The sequence below is a fragment of the Hippoglossus hippoglossus genome, chromosome 1 (genome assembly GCF_009819705.1).
Source record: "Hippoglossus hippoglossus isolate fHipHip1 chromosome 1, fHipHip1.pri, whole genome shotgun sequence".
NCBI lineage: Eukaryota > Metazoa > Chordata > Actinopteri > Pleuronectiformes > Pleuronectidae > Hippoglossus > Hippoglossus hippoglossus.
In genome coordinates, this window is record NC_047151.1 from 4,067,104 (window position 1) to 4,085,458 (window position 18,355).

The window sequence follows — 18,355 nt, forward strand, 5'->3', positions numbered from 1 at the left end:
CTATGAATCTAAAAAAGACGCCGCGGTGGGAAGAAATGCAGTCATGGATTAATACAACTGCAGAGGTTATGAGCCACTTCTGCTCCCTTTACTCATGAAAAATAAATATAGATTTAATAGCATTTGAAAAGCTAAAGGATAACTCTGCTAAGGCATTGTACAGACTGTACTGATCATCTTAAATAAAAGCACAAGACTGCGATACAGGTGGTCTGTTAGGACAATGTACAGCCACATTCAGCACCTCCTACCAGCTAGAAAAGCTCACAGATTTCTCCATGATGTCTCTACATCCATTTTTATGAGACGAGAAGGAGTGCTACTGCTCATTAATCTCGATTCCCAATAAAAACCACCGGCATTATCCTTCCACTAATTACAATGATGCAGGAAAGGAAATAAAAGATACTGTTTACTGAGACAGAGTTGTATCCTTGCAACTAATGAGCTCAATAAAACCATTCTTTGTGAAGATGCAGGAAACTTCTTGGAGATCCAGAAGTGTATAAGAATCTATATCAAAAGCAAATGATCAAGAGATAAAATGCGCATGTGACGCGTGCACAGTCCAATCTGTATGATGCTTCATTATCTACGGCTTTGTCGAGTATTCATCTATCTAAAAGACACATCAACAGGGTGGGAACTTTGAATGTACATTTGTTGGCCAAAGGGCATTTCCCATATGTTCACAGTATGGTGAGATCACCGCCATAATTCAAGAAATGTATACAAATACCTATCATGGATATTTACAAACATTTTTCAAGCTTGTGTGGCTGAAAGTCTATGTGCTGCCTAATGAGCGGAGTACATTGATTGAATACAACTAATGATGCAGAAGATAAAGCAGCACAGACAGCCTGTCTCATTTCCACATTATTACAATGTGTTTGGGTATTGATGACTTATTGATTTCATTACTCCTAAGTGAAAACACACAGCAGGCAGCGCATGTGTGAAAACAAGTAGGGAGGAAGATGGGACAATTTTAAATGGGTCGTTCGTGTGTGTGTGTGTGTGTGTGTGTGTGTGTGTGTGTGTGTGTGTCTTTCCAGAAAGGTGCAAGAAACAAGAAACATGTCCTCAGTCAGCCACACTTATTCCAAAATAATTATATTATAATAAAAATATTATATTATAGTTCTATTGATTTACTTGTACATAAATGAGGGTTGGCTGGTATCCAATTTGCAGTGCAGTTCAACTATGATTTTCGTCTTTTTGCTACTTCAATTTTAATTTAGTCTATTTTTATGTGTGTAATTTCTATGTTGTGAGGCACTTTGAGCTAATAAGTTTATTCATATTTTCATGTAACCGCACAAACATGACGCATGTTCTAATTTTACAATCCACCATGAGAATCGGAAAAGCAAATCAAACTAGAATGGCACTCAGAAGAGCACAAACCTCCACCAAAGCCCAGCAGTCCCTTTAAATTCAGTCAAACTGCATCAAATTTCATAGATATCTGTTCCTTAAATGTGACTGATATTTTTCATCAAGATTCATGGATTATTCTCTGAGGAAACAGTGAAAATGTTGAAAAACACCCTTGCTCACAATGTTAAAGAAAGTAAAAATGTAATGGGTAAACAACCAAAAGTACAAACCAACAAACAAACAGGGGTGAAAACTAAGGTTGGGCATCGTTAGGGTTTTTGCAAATACACAGTGCGAGAACCGATACACAAGCAGTCAAACATGGTGCATCCATCTGCTTTTAAATGTATCATTTAGTTTGTCATGTTTCTCCCTTCATTCTATTCTGGGTTTACTGGTGGATCAAAAACAACAAGGTGCATACCACCACCAACTCTACAAGTTGTTTGCTGCCAGCTGTCGGTTCACAACTCTCGGATATTACGCTATTTGCTGGACGTCCCGGTGTCAGAAACCTTTCCTAATGAAATTCAGCCACACTTTCAACTGTCAAGCTTTAGCCATTGTGTCATCATGTTGACTCGAGTTTGAGGTAGCTACTAGCTAACTATAGGTTATCATTTTGTGTAGAGTGTGTTGTCGAGTTAATTGCCATGTTAACTAGACACGTGTGGTGATGTTTATGTTGCCTGAAGCAGAGCTATTTTAGTACATAGCTCAGGCACTGAGATGAGGCACCGAAATCTGGGTTGTGATTCAGTCTGGCAGGTACCTGCCGTGTAGGAATCGGTGCCTGATTGACACCGGCTTTCCACATCCAACCCTAGTGAAAACATAACCTCATTGGCTTTGGAGGGGATGCTGTCTTCTAAGTCTTTAGCAGAGTAGCAGGATTTTTCATGAGAGCATTGAAACAGACACATTGCTCATACTGGAAGATACCATATTACCTTTGTTAATGAGATTTTGGCATTGACAATCTATGCACACATTCTTGGTCATGGCCATATGTCTGACATTCATCATTACTGACATGTTTGACCCATAGAAGATGATTTAAGGATACATGTCAGGACCCAGGTCACAGTTACTGGACCTTCAGATGCCTCATACTGAGTCTAATACTTTCCCTGCATTCTATGCCTATGTAAGGAAAGAAACAAGCTATGGTGCCACATGAGTTATGTCTCATGTGTTGTTTGTGTTACACTATAGAGAGATATATCAACTCTGTGCATTTCTTAATCTGTGTTGATTTCTTCACTGATTAAAGCATACTAAGAATGAGCATTGACACAGCACTGTATTAAAGTGTCTCAACTGAGGCTCAGGTGTATGAATTCAACCCTCCTCCCGGAGAAAAACCTGTGCGTCATCTCCAAGAATTTGCTCTAACCATCAACCTTATTGCCACACAACTATAACAAATCACTCTTTACGATGACGTTCTGTGCACTTGCATGCGGCAAGGGTTTGTTAAAGAGGCTAAGGGGTGGGCATTAAGTTTGCATTACGCTTGAGTCAAGCAATTCCGACGTCACACAGCTTACAGCTCCAGAGGATTGTGAAGAATAATAACTGGGGACAGACACGTTTCTGTGCATGCAAGGTAAGAGACAGGTTGTCTGTCTAACAATGTTAGACCGTTAATGATTTTAGGTATTTTAAGCATTGGTGATGTCCCCATCTGATTCAAGTCTTTTAATATTAGGTATCCACTCACACGGAGTCTGTTTCTGAACATAATTTACTTCACCTAAATGGTAATGTAACTGACACACTGACATAACACAGCTGCCGGCTAGTTAATCTCACATACCGTATTTTTTATGAGCGTCTCTTGATTCAAAAAAATGGAAGGTCATATTTTAAAAAGATCATGTCTAAATTAATCTCGTAAATTATCGTTTGTGGTTTTACAGTGGTGTTACGGAGTGGAGGTCCCCCCCTCACAAACTACTGTATCTTTGACGCATACTGACAGCCGCACAGAGGGAATACAAGCCAATAACTGTCAGCTCTAATTTAGGCATATCATTAACTTACTGACAGAATTCACAGTAATTGGTAAGAGCAGACGTTTGTCTTTTTAACTGGTGAGAGTGATGCCCTGCAGGGCCAAATAAAATGGGAGTTTTTATCCAGCTCTTCTAATAATTATTATCGTCAGAGCGTAGTGAACCTGTGCATCCTTCCAACCTCAGTGTGTGAACTCAGGGTCAGTCACTGCTGTGCCTAATTAATATTTCACTTTCACAGGCTAATTTTCACGGGCGTACGCAGCGGGAAAATGCCGCAGTGTGAAGAGGACAAAACAATCTTGAATGGATCTGATTAGAAGCTGAGTTATTTTAGCCGATTTGATCGACTGAAATATGCCTGGAATGGCCCTGACATTTGTTTTCTGTTTTCAAATGAGCATTTTGCATCTTTCCGATTGCTATAAGCCCTCATAATGTAGTAAAACAGCATTATATGTACTATGATACTTTACAAGGTCAAGCATTACAATGCTTAGAATTCCACCATTTCACTACATCCTTATTCTCCCTATTTGCAAACTCCTTCAACTCAACAAGACCAAGATGAGGCTCGTGGCCCAAACTCGAATGGGTTCCAAAGGTCTCTCAACCTCTCAATCAAAATACAAAATAAAGCAGTCTACAGTTATAATGTATTATGCATCCTTCAACAGTGTAATACAATATTGATATAAGTCACATCGAGTGTGTTACCATCTAATTCCTGTTTTTGCTTTTGTTTCAGACTTTGATGATTTCAGGTGATGTGTGTGAGAGCTAGCAGACTCAGAACAAACCGTCAATGACAAAGCCTGTGCTGCACTGACTCATCTCATCAGGTCCAGGTTCAAGTGTGCTTGTTATCAACACACATACGTCATGTTCCGTGTTCACTGGGAGTGATTATCAACAGAAAACAGTCGTGGCATCAGCTCATTAAAACTAATTGGAATCTGTTTAGATTTTGCTAGAAGCCACTCAAACTCATGTGAAAATATCACAGACCTAATTCCATTCATGTAGTCCCTATCAAACTGACAGTCCAGGGAAAAAAACACAATACTTGCCCCATCTTCTGATTTTATCTTTTTACTTAAATTAACATTACTGTAAAAGAATATATTCCTACATTTTCTCTTCTACAGGCAGCTTTTAATTCACTAGACAGATCCACTCTTAAGTAGTCTAGATCTTGAACTTTACAGTAGAATAATACAGGCATCTGTACAGTGTATCTGAAAACTGTTATCATGATTCCACTTGGCAGGTGCGGCAACACATACACACAATCATGCCTCAAGCAGAAAAAAAAAAAAACTAAAACACACATATACACAATTTAATAGCTGTCATTACCCAAATGAAGAATAAACACCCCAGTTTGACCAATGAGCCTTGTAACTGAACAGCCTTTCTCTCTTCTCATGTCTTCTTACTGATTGTGAGTGTGCATGTACATGTGCATGCCTGTGCATTTGTGTTTGTGTGTCTTCATGCCTCCTAGAGCAGGACCTCTGATTTCCCACAGTGCCAAGCATCATTTACGGTCGGCTCTAAGCCTCACACTCTCTCCAGGCTTAAAGCTTTGCATGTCGATTCGCTCAATATCTTAACTGCTACAGATACTGTCCATCAGCTTAAATCAGCTGACACAATTAGAAGGCCAGCGCTGTGTGTGATCAGCCATAAACTACTGAAAAGAAAAATGCATGAAGCTGCAGGAAAAAAAAACAGATTAAAATCCATCATTTTTCAATTACTGCCATTTTAAATGATTGATTTAAACCCAAGTTACATTTGAAGCCAAATTCCAAATTCTCAATCCTGCATGAAACACAATAAAGCTCTCTTTAATCCCAGCTCTCTGAAAGCAGAAATGTGAAAGGACACATTCTTCTTACAAACGTACAAATGACGGTCTATGGCTTTAAAAATGAAAAATAAAATGTTACAGTCGATTAAGCTCGACTTTCTGACAGGAATGCCCACACCAGCCGAACCCTATCACCTCTTTCAAATCAATAGCTGCCTCACGTTTAATGATGTTCTCTCATTCAACGTTTCCCTGCAGCGCGACACTTCAGTAGCCGCTGCGGCGTAACTCTTCTGATGTCCTAACAGCAGCGAGGTGTTCAATTTTTACTTGGGTGAATTTCTGCAATAGGTGATGACTTTGTCAGGGTTATGTATGACTACATGACACTGGCCACCATAGCCATGGGGCAAATAATCAGGTCGGTAACACTGCAGTGGACGAAACGACAGCTTTATGAGAGTTGAAACGCACTGTGGCCATTCATGAGGGAAAGCTTTGAGTTTCTCCTGTCAAAGCGCAGCATGGCTAGCCTCCAGCAGTATAAAATGAATTGGTACTATAATAAACACGAGGGTAGCCAGTAATTTGCCAGTAATTTGTCCTGGCTGTATAAAGACTGATGTCCTCTGGAAGCATTGTGTGTAGCACTGGTGCATTTAATTTGTGTCTTTTGTGGATTGAAAGTTTGAGATCTGGTATAATGGACAGGCCAATCCTAAGCACCGACCTTTCTTTAAGAGCACAAATAGCAGCTATGCTTAATAACGGACAACCTCCGTCAACTTTCCACGCTGTCTCAACTGAAGAATGCCTACTTTAACAAAACCACTTCTGTTTTCTTTAAAAGAGTTATATGAGAAGTCTGATATCACTTTCATGTTTGCACTGTAAATACAAAGCTAGAGCCGGCTAACTTAGCTTAGCATAAAGACTGCAAAATATTGGGAAACAGCTGTGACATAGTAGAGTAGCCTAGTGACTATCATAATGCCATCTTACTGTATAACTGCAGCTCTAAAGATACATTCAATTCAAAATACAGAATTGCATTGTGTCCTTATCCCAATTCCAAACAATACTTGTCTAACAATCCTTCAGTTAAAAATTTGAAATAAAACATCCCCTGCGATATATAGCAACAGTTCTGTCATTCATTATGATAAACTTTCATTGGCCTACTCTGCAATTACTTCTTCCCATGAAAATGAACATGGGTTCAGAGCTATATGACAATGAAAATGTGCCTACTACATAACTATCAAACCTGTCTAGTGTCCACACTGTACCTAAAAGTGAATCTGAATGAGTTCACGCAGTTTACGCTTGGCTACAGAATGACATAGGGTGGAGCCCCTACAATCTCGAGCCCCATCTCGGCACAAAGGAGCATCCTGACGTACATGAGCAGAGAACTTACCCTGTCCTTCATCCTCCAGCTCTGCGCTAACGCCTTGGAGCCCTCGATCTTCTCCGAGTGGCGTTTCTTCATGAAGGCCAAGGGAAGCTTCCAGTCATTCATGTCGGCCTCCTCTTCCTCAGCGAGGCCCACGGCTGGGGAATGAAGCAGGTCTGAGTCCATTTTCATCAGGGCTCTGCAGGGGAAGCGGTTACGTTAGTGAAAACGAAAAAAGATGTAACTGATTTCTGTTCTTTCTAACAGTGTGGTCTACATGATCATAGCTGTGGCTGGTTCTCTTATTTCACGACAATGAAAATGGCTGAGTTTCCCCTAAAGATCAAAATCTGTCATCAGCAAACTCAAATCAGCCCGATCAAGTTACTATTTAGGTTTATTAGGATGTTAAAGCTGAGAGATTTGTGTTGATTCTGTACTGTAAACACTTTGATGAGACATTTTAGTCATTTTCCCTTCATCAGCATGAGTTCCAAGATGACTTGTCAAGAAAATCATAGAGATTGTTATAATATTATGACATTTACACTTTGTCCACCCCAATAATGTGGATCCACGCTACATTCACAAACCAACAGAATTAAAGCCTACTCTACGACATATCTGTGCTCATTGGCCGATTATCATGTTTCTCTATGGGGTCATTCGTCCATTACTTATTTGAAAAACAATTCAATGTGAGCTAGCTGCATGGTGGATGAGGAGCTGCTGCCAGAAGATGACTCCATGCCAGCAGTGTGGCAGTGGTTAAACTATGCAGTCAAGACATTTCTCAAAGCAAAGTCATCTGTAAGGGGTGTTTGCAAACGCGTCGGCTCTTCTGAAGGTGATACGACTAATCTTGTCAAGTAAAAAGAATGTTGATAGTGGAAACTATGGAGCAAAAATAATCCATTAGAGAGAAAAGGTGTACGTCGACTTTTATCCAATGTCAGGTGGGATTGGCTGCAGCTCCCCTTCAACCCTTAAAGGATAAGCATTGAATAAATGTTGAATGAATTTAAATTAATTTAACTGAGTTGAGTTGAGTTGAGATGGGACAGATTGACAAATGGACGGATGTGAGATTGAAGGCACAGTTTATGGTCAGGCTCCTGATAATCTTATTCATTCATTCTTTGATCACGTAGTTCCTGAATTAAATCAAAATTTTAGTTTATGCAAACAAAGTTGTTCTTTGAATGCTTGTGTTGTGACATTCCTCAACATTTGAGGACTTCTTTTGAAAGACGTTTCTGATCCTCAGGGGTAAGGACTATTAATAGGTGCAGTTTCCTATTTGCAGGAGTATACAAAAAAAGGGGCATTAACATTTAAGAACCCTCAAATACTGTGATGCTGCAAGCAGATCTTTCAGTTGAAAGCTGAGCACCGACCGGCTGACAAAAAAAAGACAATCGAAAGGGAAGGGAGAGTTTAGGAAAACTCAACAGCTGCTGAGTTACACTTTATGACCGTCAACATTAAAAAACAAACTTCCCTTGGTTTATGGGATGGTGGCTGTGGGTCATGTGTAGTGAATGAAAACCACAACAACACCAGAAGCCCCACACACACACACTCACTGTGAGCTGAGCAGCTGCCTGGCTTTCTCAACACCTGGATGAGGTCATGTGCACACAGGCTGAGCCACGGGTGAGGAGCTGCGTGTGCGTGCGCGTGTGTAGACATTCACGTTCACACTACTCCGCCTGTGTCAACACCACAGCCGCCTCCCCCGCTAACACACACACACACACGCCGGTCAGCTAGCCTACTTAGCTCAGCTAGCGTGGCTCACTTGACAGCTCCCATGCAGCTAGCTGTCAGAACTGCGTGAGGAGCGAGCGTTGATAAAGGAGTTTACTCCCGTCATGTTGGAAACAACCTGAACACGGAGCCATGTGAGTGAGAGCAGATGTGTGGAAATGGCGCTGGTGGTGGTAGCGAAGCGTGTAGCTGCAGACCTCGGTGATGTGGGGTTATCTACCCGGGCTGAGGAAGCTCTGCGCCTGCGGACGATGACGGACACTGTGGCACAAACAATCCTGGTGAGAAAGTTGTAGGGCAGCGTCCACAGCCGGTACAGTATGTCAAACCCGTCAAAGCCGAGCTGGACGGGTGCGTGTTTGCAGGGGAATCCGCGGCTCCTCTCCCCACGGCTCTTCGCTATGGGAAGGACCTGGAGACGAGGCCCATCTTCACACGGACAGTCTGCCACAGCCACGCGAAGCCCCGGCCGTTCTTATCGACGACTGGGCTCCTGCGGTCTCCTTCTACGAGCCAGCGACCCTCGGAGCTGATTTGGCGCGACGGTGCTCGCGGAAATCCCACGTAATCCCGACAGTTTCTCCGGAGAGGCACTTCTTCAGCACTTCTGCAAGGGCGCAGCCATCTTGGGTTGGACCCAGAATGCACTGTTGGTGCGGCGGGGCTGTCGTGAAACGTCACCGCTCCTGTCAGACAGCAGAGTGTACACACGCACACGCAAACACAATTAAACAACACGCACACACAGCAACCGTGGAAAATTAGAGATAAATTATTAAAAACAACTTTTTTTAATTCCATCTTTTTATTTATTGGATAGTGCTCATTATTCTGTAAATAAACCTGAGTTAGCTGTGTAAACTCATTTTCATCTGTTGTCCCTATTGCCACTTTTTTCAAGGATCATTTCATTTTATTTCAAGGAAATAAAATGAAATGATCCAATGTAATTACCAATATTTATGGGTAATTCATGTGCATTATACAAACCATCCAACTAACTGTACAAAACCACATGATTAAAACACTGTGACTGATAATAATAAGAAAAAAAGAGAATCCATTATTAAACCCAATATTAAATATGTATTTATATTTTCACATGGAGCTACTCTTTCATTTCTTGTATTTTAATTATTTTTTATGTGAAAGTGAAGACGTGCACATGACTCCAAAATACATTCTATTGTGAATATAATTGTCTTATTTTATATATTTTTTAATTGACAAATGCTGCTTTGATAAATAAAGGTTTTATCAGTTTTTCTTTCACCTTAAAAGTCTTTAAACTTACATACAAACTACTTTTAAACTTAATCAGGGTTTATTGCCAAGGGATTTGCAGGGGTGTGTTTGGTGCAACCAGGAATTTAACAATGTAAAAAATAACAAACAATATAAAATATAAAAAATATTATAAACACTAGGAAAGAGATTGTGCAACTTGTTGTAAAAAGTAGAAGAGAATTGAGCAATGAAAAACAAGATATTTACAATTGAAATGTGTACAGTATGACCGTTAATGTCCACATAATTAAATATTACAACTGCATTTTTGATGTATTCATTGTTTGATATGTGTTTTTTCTAAGTCCCATGAGAACCACAAGAAGGTAAGGTTGGTAATTTTCTTCTGAAATGCTTTTTTAAAATCTTATTTGTTGCAATCCTTTTCACGTCTCCCGATAGCCATCAATAAATAACGTTGTCTGAAAAAATCTAATGGCACAGACGAAATGATTAATAATTCGCACAGATTTTTTAATCCAGAGGCTAAACATTTACACATCTATTCCCCCCTACATCCCTATACATTTGATATGATACTACTGAGACTGGATCAATGCAAGCCGATTAATCTGCCCCTACCGACAGACACATTTTGAGCAGGCACTGCACCTGTGTAACCAAACTGCAACAGCAAATACGTTTAGAAGGAAATGTAATTGCTACTTGGTTCACATTCAGAGGCAATGTTTTAAATGAATGATTGAATGGATGGATGAATGAATGGGTGAATGGAGAAATGAATGGATGATGGGGTGTCCAAATTGCACAATTGTGGTTAAGGTTGGGGGGTGTCTGAAGTCACTATGAACTTCTTTTGCATGAAACCGTTCAATACTCCTTTCCTATAAACCAAATGTGGTTACTGTAAACATTTGCACATCTGGTCACAGTTATGTCTCCTAAATAGTATTTGCTGTTGCAGTTAAGTTGTATGGAAACCGAATTTCAAGGCTTGTGCTTACAGATGCAGAAGTTACACATCATCCTAGTCCTTCATGTGATGGTAGGCTTGTGGCTACCTGGCAAACAAGTCAAATACACTCCCTTCCACTGTTAACTTGCAATGAGCTGAAATTCATTGGCTGCTGATTCAGGTGATGATCCTCTGCAGGTTTACTGATCATTATCACAGTCTATTTATATTGTCATTTGATTTTGTTGAGGAAATATTGATTACAGCCACTTTAAATGTGTCTTTAAAACCGAAACTGGATCATTTGCATGATACAATTACATGTGTTGTGTGTGTTATTGTTAACCATTATGGTGATGTTTGCTGTGCACAGCCCAGCTCCCACCTGCATGAGTCAAGTGAACAAAGTGTATGAGGCTCCATGTGATCCGTCCCCAACATCCTTTGCTGTCAGGCTTCACACTCATTTCTCAAACAGCAGGAGCTAAAGGTTTGTTTTTGAAAGAAGGGGCATGGAGAGAAAAAGCTGCCCAATCTGTCTCAGAGTCTTTTGACTCTCCTACACCAGAGTGTGTGTCCCACACAGGCAGGCACTGCATCACTGAGAGGCCTTTAATTGGAAGACTAGAATCAACATGATTACCAGTTTGTTCTTGGTCAACAAAGAGATTTGCTCTCAGGCCTTGATGACTTTATTCAAACCCGACACGTCTCTCAGGCTCAAAGGACAACACTGTGCTGAGATGAGTATCAGTTTTTTGGGGGGCTGTTGGCTCATCAGAAACCATGAAAGTGCTACACCAGATGGATGGAACATGAAAATATTCCTCTCACTGTATTCGCCCGTGCAGCAATCATCTGTGCAGCCTCTGGGCTTGGCTACGCTAACGGTGCAGGAGCAATCTGGTGAGCAAGAAACACAGGTACAGCCAAACAAATTTGTTCCTCTTGCCTCCTGGTCCTGGTGTCCACTGCAGGGGGGAAACAATCCAATCTTCTCGGTGTGATGGAGGTTGGGAACCTGCGGTAACTGATAGCTAACAGAGGGGAGAGGAAAGAGAAGATTAGGCTACTTTTTTTCCCCCTCTCCTCTGTCATGTAGGGAACAAGGTGACATGATCAACTGGGCTGAATCATGGTAGTTGGAGCCAAATAAGTCAGGGGGAGGAAAAGGCTAAACACCCTGTTCGCAAGGATTGATTGTACCAAGGCGTGAGAAAGAGCGAGAGAGAAAAGACACTGATGGATGGACGAATTCACGGGAGAGAGGGCTTCATGAGTAGAAGCTGTGCTATCATGTGATCCTCCACCAGCACCAACAGATCAGTGACTCCCCCAGAAGGAAACTGTGGACACAGAGTTGAAATGGAGCATTAATCCCTTTCTCTGGTGCTCTCATTTGTCATAAAGATACACATTTTACAGGAGTGGTTTCCCCCGCCCCATTATTTTCACTCTCCACTGTCTTGAATCAAGTTCAACAACATTTTAAATATTTCATTGGTCAATACGATAAGCAAATCCTCTAAAACTCAGAGACATTTAAACCTACGTGAGGAACTTTCCAGGAGGATAAAGGTTATCCTGAGTTTTCTTGTCCACATTAAAGGCCAGATTCTCTGTCCACCTTATTCATGCCCTCATTGCTGTTTTCAAGCCAGGCTTACGGTGTGTCGATAAATACATTACTTACACTAATGCTCCATTACATATTGGTGATTAGTGTTTACTGCTCCAGAGGTGGCAGCTCCAGTGAAAGCCTCAACCTTCATAACTCACACTCAGGGTTGACTGAAGATATGAATTGTAAATCCATCAAGTGCCAGAATGAAATCTGTGAGAGGATGATTGCTGCAGTGTGTGCCTAAAATTATATTTATGTTTAGATGGACAGAATATTAGTTTCACCCACTGCCAGAAGCTGCAGTGGGAAGACAGTGGGCTGTGGGTGACACACAAATACTGCAGGTTTGAGTTGGATCATGGGGCTGCAGCTAACGTGTGATAGTTACACAATGAATGAAGACTGTTGGGAATGGCTATCATAGAAGGTAGCTAGATTTTAGAGAGGGTGCTGTGCCAGTGTCTGAAATTCATCGTAATGAGTAGAGCTGCAACTAACAATTTTTTTCTTAAATGACCAATAAGCATTTTATATTTATCGGTAAAACTATGAATATTGCTCATTGAAAATAGAGGATAAAAGGCATAATAAGAGTGAGAAATTATCAAAATAGTTTATTTTCATTGACGAAGCTGCTAACAGTTGCAGTTCCAGTCAGGAGCTGCATGGGCTGCAGGTTGAACACTGGGGTCGATGACAATGGTTTGCAAAGGGTGCAGGCAGAAAGTCCTGCAGATGATCGCTGGTGCTGGAGCTTTTATTGTGAAGGCTGTGGCTAAAGAAGGAAGCTGTGGATCAGCCCGGCCGCTCAACAACCCAATCCAGTGTATATGAAGTGAATTTAATCTCAAAGCACTGAAACATAAATTCGTAACATTAAGAGTTTCTTTAGAAAATCAAAGTGCTTGTTATTCTGGAAGACCCACAGAGCTCAATTACATTCTCAATTCTTAAAATCAGTGGAGGGATGTCATGTATCTGTACCTTACTTTTGATTTTACCCTTTTTTTTTATTCCACTACATATATCAACTAAAATCAGTTTTTGCCTCATTACATTTCTTACAATGTACTGGGTTACATTTAAAAAAAAATGTTTTAAAGGGGACATAGCATGCAAATTCCACTTTGTTAGTGCTTCTACAGGTTAATGTGGGTATCTGGCATGTCTACCAACCCAAAAACTCTGGGGAAAAAACACTCGCGCGTTTTGTTATAGTTCCTCTAAGTCAGAAACGTCATGCTTGAGCGACTCGATTGCGCTTCCTGGGTTTTGTGTCGTAACAAGGAACTGGAAGTCTCCCTACATGGTCTTGGCCCACCCCCCACCTCATCCCCCCCCCCCGTCCCCCCACACTCGCTACGCCGGGTTTACACCGGAGGCAGCGAGGCTGCGAGGCAGCGCAGCGCCGTTCCCAAGCACGCAGCCGGGCTGTTCACACGGGACGAGCATTTCTCCGCTGGTCAGCCCGCGATTCACTCACATGTGGCATTTGTCTGGATCGTTGGGACTGGGAGGCTGCAGCAGCTGCTCGGGAGCGACCGCTCGCTCTCCCGTGCGTGAGCTGGAATTTGTGTCAGCGCCACACAGCCAGCAGTGTGGAAGACTTCCGCAGTGTTCAGCGCTACTGTAACCCCCGAACCCCGACATTCAACGGGTACAACAACAAGCGGAGAAAGCAGAATCGCGGGCTGACCTTATATATACAGTCTATGGGGCTGACCGCGGGCTGACCGCGGAGAAATGCTCGTCCCGTGTGAACAGCCAGGCGGCTGCGCGCTTGAGAACGGCGCTGCGCTGCCTCGCAGCGGTCTTCCACACTGCCAGCTGTGTGGAAGACTTCCGCAGTGTTCAGCTCTACTGTACGCCGGGTTACAGTAGTTACGCCGGGTTACAGTAGTTACGCCGGGTTACAGTAGTTACGCCGGGGTACACCGGACACGGAAGCGCCGCAGCGAGGCAGCGCAGCGCCGTTCTCCAGCGCGCAGCCGCCTGGCTGTTCACACGGGACGAGCATTTCTCCGCGGTCAGCCCGCGGTCAGCCCCATAGACTGTATATATAAGGTCAGCCCGCGATTCTGCTTTCTCCGCTTGTTGTTGTACCCGTTGAATGTCGGGGTTCGGGGGTAAATGATGGTCTTCATAGCCCCCCCCACCTCTCTTTCTCTCTCTGTCTGTCTGCTTGTGTGCTTGTAGTGGATGGGCAGAGGGGGACATTTAATTATGTGATTGGGAAAATTAAAACTCCAGGACAACAGAAGGGGAATACAAAGTATGGGATGCATATTTGATAATTTATATCATATAAAATATGTAATTTATATCGTTTAAAATCATGGGGGGAGAGGAGGGAGGGGGGAGCTGGCTCATTAGCATTTAAAGGAACAGGCACTCAAAACAGGTCACTCTGTGGAGGGCTGTTTTATACAGGGTAAAAAGGGTGCTGTTTTATATGATCCTTGTGGTATTTTGACCAAAGTATGTTACAGACATTTCATTAAGACCCCAAGGAACCATATCAACTTGTGGTAAAATGGGCATGCTATGTCCCCTTTAAGCAATCAATAGGTAGATGGAACGGATCCACCGTTCCAATCAGAGCAGGCAGGTAACAGCAGACCCCGCCTCCTGCAGCAGCATCAAAGAAACACCTGAAATGGATTCAGAGAAGGTCACTGCTGAGACTTACCATAATGATGTAGAAGACTTTTGAATTAGGGAATATGATACAATCAGCAAGTACTTTTACTGATTAATGAAGACTTTCATTAATCTGCAAATACTACTTTCCCCCAATAGAAAAGTTAATGTGGTACATTTATTTGTACTTTTTCTTTCGTTAAATGTCTGAGTACTTCCTCCACCACTGTTTTAAAGTTAAATTCAAAGTTAATTTTATAAAGTGAAATCCAGTTTTTGTGTTAATTTGTGTTTTAAAATGGAGACCTATAGCGGACACAGTCTTATATCAACGTGTTGTTCATTCTGTAGTTAAAGAAACTCTCCTTCATGCATGAACAGTGTAAACAATTTATCTTACATGACCTTAGGTAAAATTTAATACGTAATACTTTTTTACATAACAAACTGATAGATTTTATTTATTTTTTAGTTGCCTCTATGGATCCTGAAGCTGAACATGGAGGCTTAATGTGGTCACCCCCAAAAGACAGACAAAGGATGTGGCTGCAGCTGGAGGCCAATTCAATTGTATTTGTACAGTGCAAATTATAACACAAATTATTTCAAGGCACTTTGTATAGTGAGGCTGAGACCTTGCAAAAAGAGAGAGAAGACAGAGACCAGGAACAGTTGTATAACTGTCACATTCAAGCTCAGCCAGACTGGCCAGAGACAACTGTTCATGTATCTGCACTATTCTACTGTTCAGTCTGTCTTGTTCTTTTTTGAGTTTTGTTATCTTCTTATTAATAGAAGACAAGATAATCTTTAGAAGGAAGGACTCCGGCTGCAGGCGGAAGCTGATGGTTGCGGCTGAGACTGGGGAAGCAGGAGCAGGTGGAGGCTGCAGTTGGCTGATGGGACATTAATACAGAGGACTTAGTCAATGTGAGCTGAAACACGATGTAGGTGTATTCTGTGACTCTACAGAAACAAAGTTAAACAAATACAGTTGGAGTGTTAAAAGTATTTATGTTTCATTTATGTTCTTATATGACCTTCTGAGGCCAGGGAGGTGACTGTTAGGTGCAGGTAGGGTTGGATGTGCGACTGCAGATGGTTAACAGGTTGATGTTGAGTTGACGCTGCAGCTGTCAGGGCCAGTAGGCACAGGCTGGTGCTGCAATCGGTCACTGGACGTTTTAGGTGGAAGGAAGTGCTGTCACTGGATTTCCTAGAACTGTTCACGTGTTCAGGCAAAGGCTGAGGTGGAAGCTGATCCTAGATGCTAAATAAAAATTGAGGACAGGACCTGGAAGTGCATCAGAAACAGGCTACAGCGGTTAAGGGCCCAGGTGGCTGGAGTAAAGATCATGGAAGCACCTGACCTTCAGGTTATAAAATCAGTTATAAAATAAAAAATAATTCATCCTTAATCATAATTTATCACTTCTGCCAAGGGGGCTATGCTTTCATCAGCATTTGTTATTTAGTTAGCAGGATTACGCAAAACTGCTGAACTGATTTCCCTTGAAATTACATGGAGGGGTGGGACATACCCCAAAGAAGAACCCATTGAATTCAGGAACTTTTTTTACACTTTCTTTGCAGCGTTTCCCACAGAAGTAATTCTCTCTATGGTTGCACATGCACACACACAAACGTCCCTCTAACACACAACAGATTCTGATTGAATAGGTACACAGACTAAAAAGTGAAGACAGGTTCTTGCGTGGGAGAGAGAACTACAGTGAATGAATGTCTGCAGGATCTCCGGAGGGGACATTCAGTTCAGTGCATGTCAGAAAGCAGCTTCAGAGATCTCTCATGTTATTATGAGAAATGTAAAGAAATTGGCCTGTTATGAAACCGCGGCAGGATCAATTCTAAAATGGCAGGCAGCCACGATCTAGATAATTAATGGGAAACGCTGCTTTGACATGGCGAGATGGGGCGTAAGCCTTGGCGGAGGTATCAGTCGAGAGACCACCATTCTAGTATTCCACATGAGGAACTTGTCCATGTCAATGACTAAAAGTTTTTGGTATATTGGTACAATTATTAATTAAGCTCAAAGATGTTAACTATAACTATTTTTATAAAACACAATAACACAAACACATGTTGTGCTCCATCCTGAGTTTGCTGTTGTATTGTGGAAGATTTTACAGCCTGCAGAGGTGTGTGGTGGAGCAACAGAAGTGCTCGAATGCATCATAACTATATCTGACAGCAGCGTGCTTATTAAAACACTTTGTCAATAATTAGATTTGAGAGATATGCAAATTGCCTCTGTGTTCCTGCAATTCTTTTGTAATTGCCAGCAGCTCCTCCTGACAAGTAAATCGATGACCATTTACAGAAGTACCAATTCATTCATGACCATCCAGGCATCACGCAGCACACATTCTCTAGACATGGCTCCATTTACCCATGAATGTAGGTTTCTATATTGTGCATCATCTTCTCAGGGAAACCAGTTAGCATGTTGTGTGACATTTTACCTTGGGAAAACATGTAATTTATTTCATAATCTCCTTGCATTCATTCAATGAATGGAGGACTCAAGCTCACACATGAATGAGAGGAAGAGAGAGAATGAGAGATAGGTAGGTAGGTAGGTAGGTAGGTAGGCAGGTTGGTAGGTAGGTAGGTAGGTAGGTAGGTAGGTAGGTAGGTAGGTAGGTAGGTAGGCAGGTTGGTAGGTAGGTAGGTAGGTAGGTAGGTAGGCAGGTTGGTAGGTAGGTAGGTAGGTAGGTAGGTAGGTAGGTAGGTAGGCAGGTAGGTTGGTAGGTAGGTGGGTGGGTGGACAGGTAGATAGGTAGGTGGGTGGGTAGTTACGTAGGTAGGTAGGTCGGTGGGTAGGTAAAGAGGTAGGGAGGTAGGTGGTTGGGTAGGTAGGTAGGTAAGTAGGGAGGGAGGTAGGTGGGTAGGTTGGTAGGTATTGGGAGGTAGATAGGGAGGGAGGGAGGTGTTTAGGGAGGCAGGTAGGGAGGAAGTTAGGTAGGTAAAGGTAGGGACGGTAGGTAGAGCCTGTGTCATTATTATATTATATATTTCTGAGCAAAGCAGTGGAAAAAACATGTATCTTTTTATTTTAGTCTCTTTTTTCTATGAATCTATTTATTTTGCACAGTGTCCTTAAGGTTGGGGTTCTTTAAGATAATGTTAATATCAGAATTTGTAAGAAATATATAGGATATACGATTTATATGTCATATCTCTTTTTTATAATATCATGTCCCTGAAGGCTGTGAGGAGTGAGTTGAAGAAGAAAGAGGCAGGGGATTTGTTTTCTCATGGGCTGCTTAAGTAAAAGTTAGGATTTCATTTAAATGCTCTGCTAATGAAGAATGGGATCTTTTGTAGTTAATACCTGATTTTCAATCGTATACTGGTTATAGAAACTACTAACTAACTAGCCAGCTCATTTACTAGATATCTACAGGGATGGAAGAATGACACCACTGTAACTGAGTGCAATTAAATTGCAAAGGAGTAATCTCTGCTTGACAACAGT

General features: G+C 41.8%; 1 protein-coding gene across 5 annotated transcripts in view; it reads right to left on the reverse strand.

The window, feature by feature from the left end:
* Positions 1–9,060, reverse strand: part of rptor (regulatory associated protein of MTOR, complex 1) — a 155,051-nt gene extending 145,991 nt beyond the window's left edge. For 3 of the 5 annotated variants that reach the window (XM_034595949.1, XM_034595940.1, XM_034595916.1), the window contains exons 1-2: positions 8,584–9,036; positions 6,641–6,815 (exon numbers count right to left, since the gene is read on the reverse strand). In XM_034595949.1, the coding sequence (XP_034451840.1) occupies positions 6,641–6,808 (168 nt within the window). In that variant the 5' untranslated portion in view covers positions 6,809–6,815; positions 8,584–9,036. Of the gene's footprint in view, positions 1–6,640; positions 6,816–8,583 lie in introns of all 5 variants that reach the window. The other 2 variants (XM_034595933.1, XM_034595924.1) reach the window with 2 other exon arrangements.
* Positions 9,061–18,355: the final 9,295 nt, after the last annotated feature.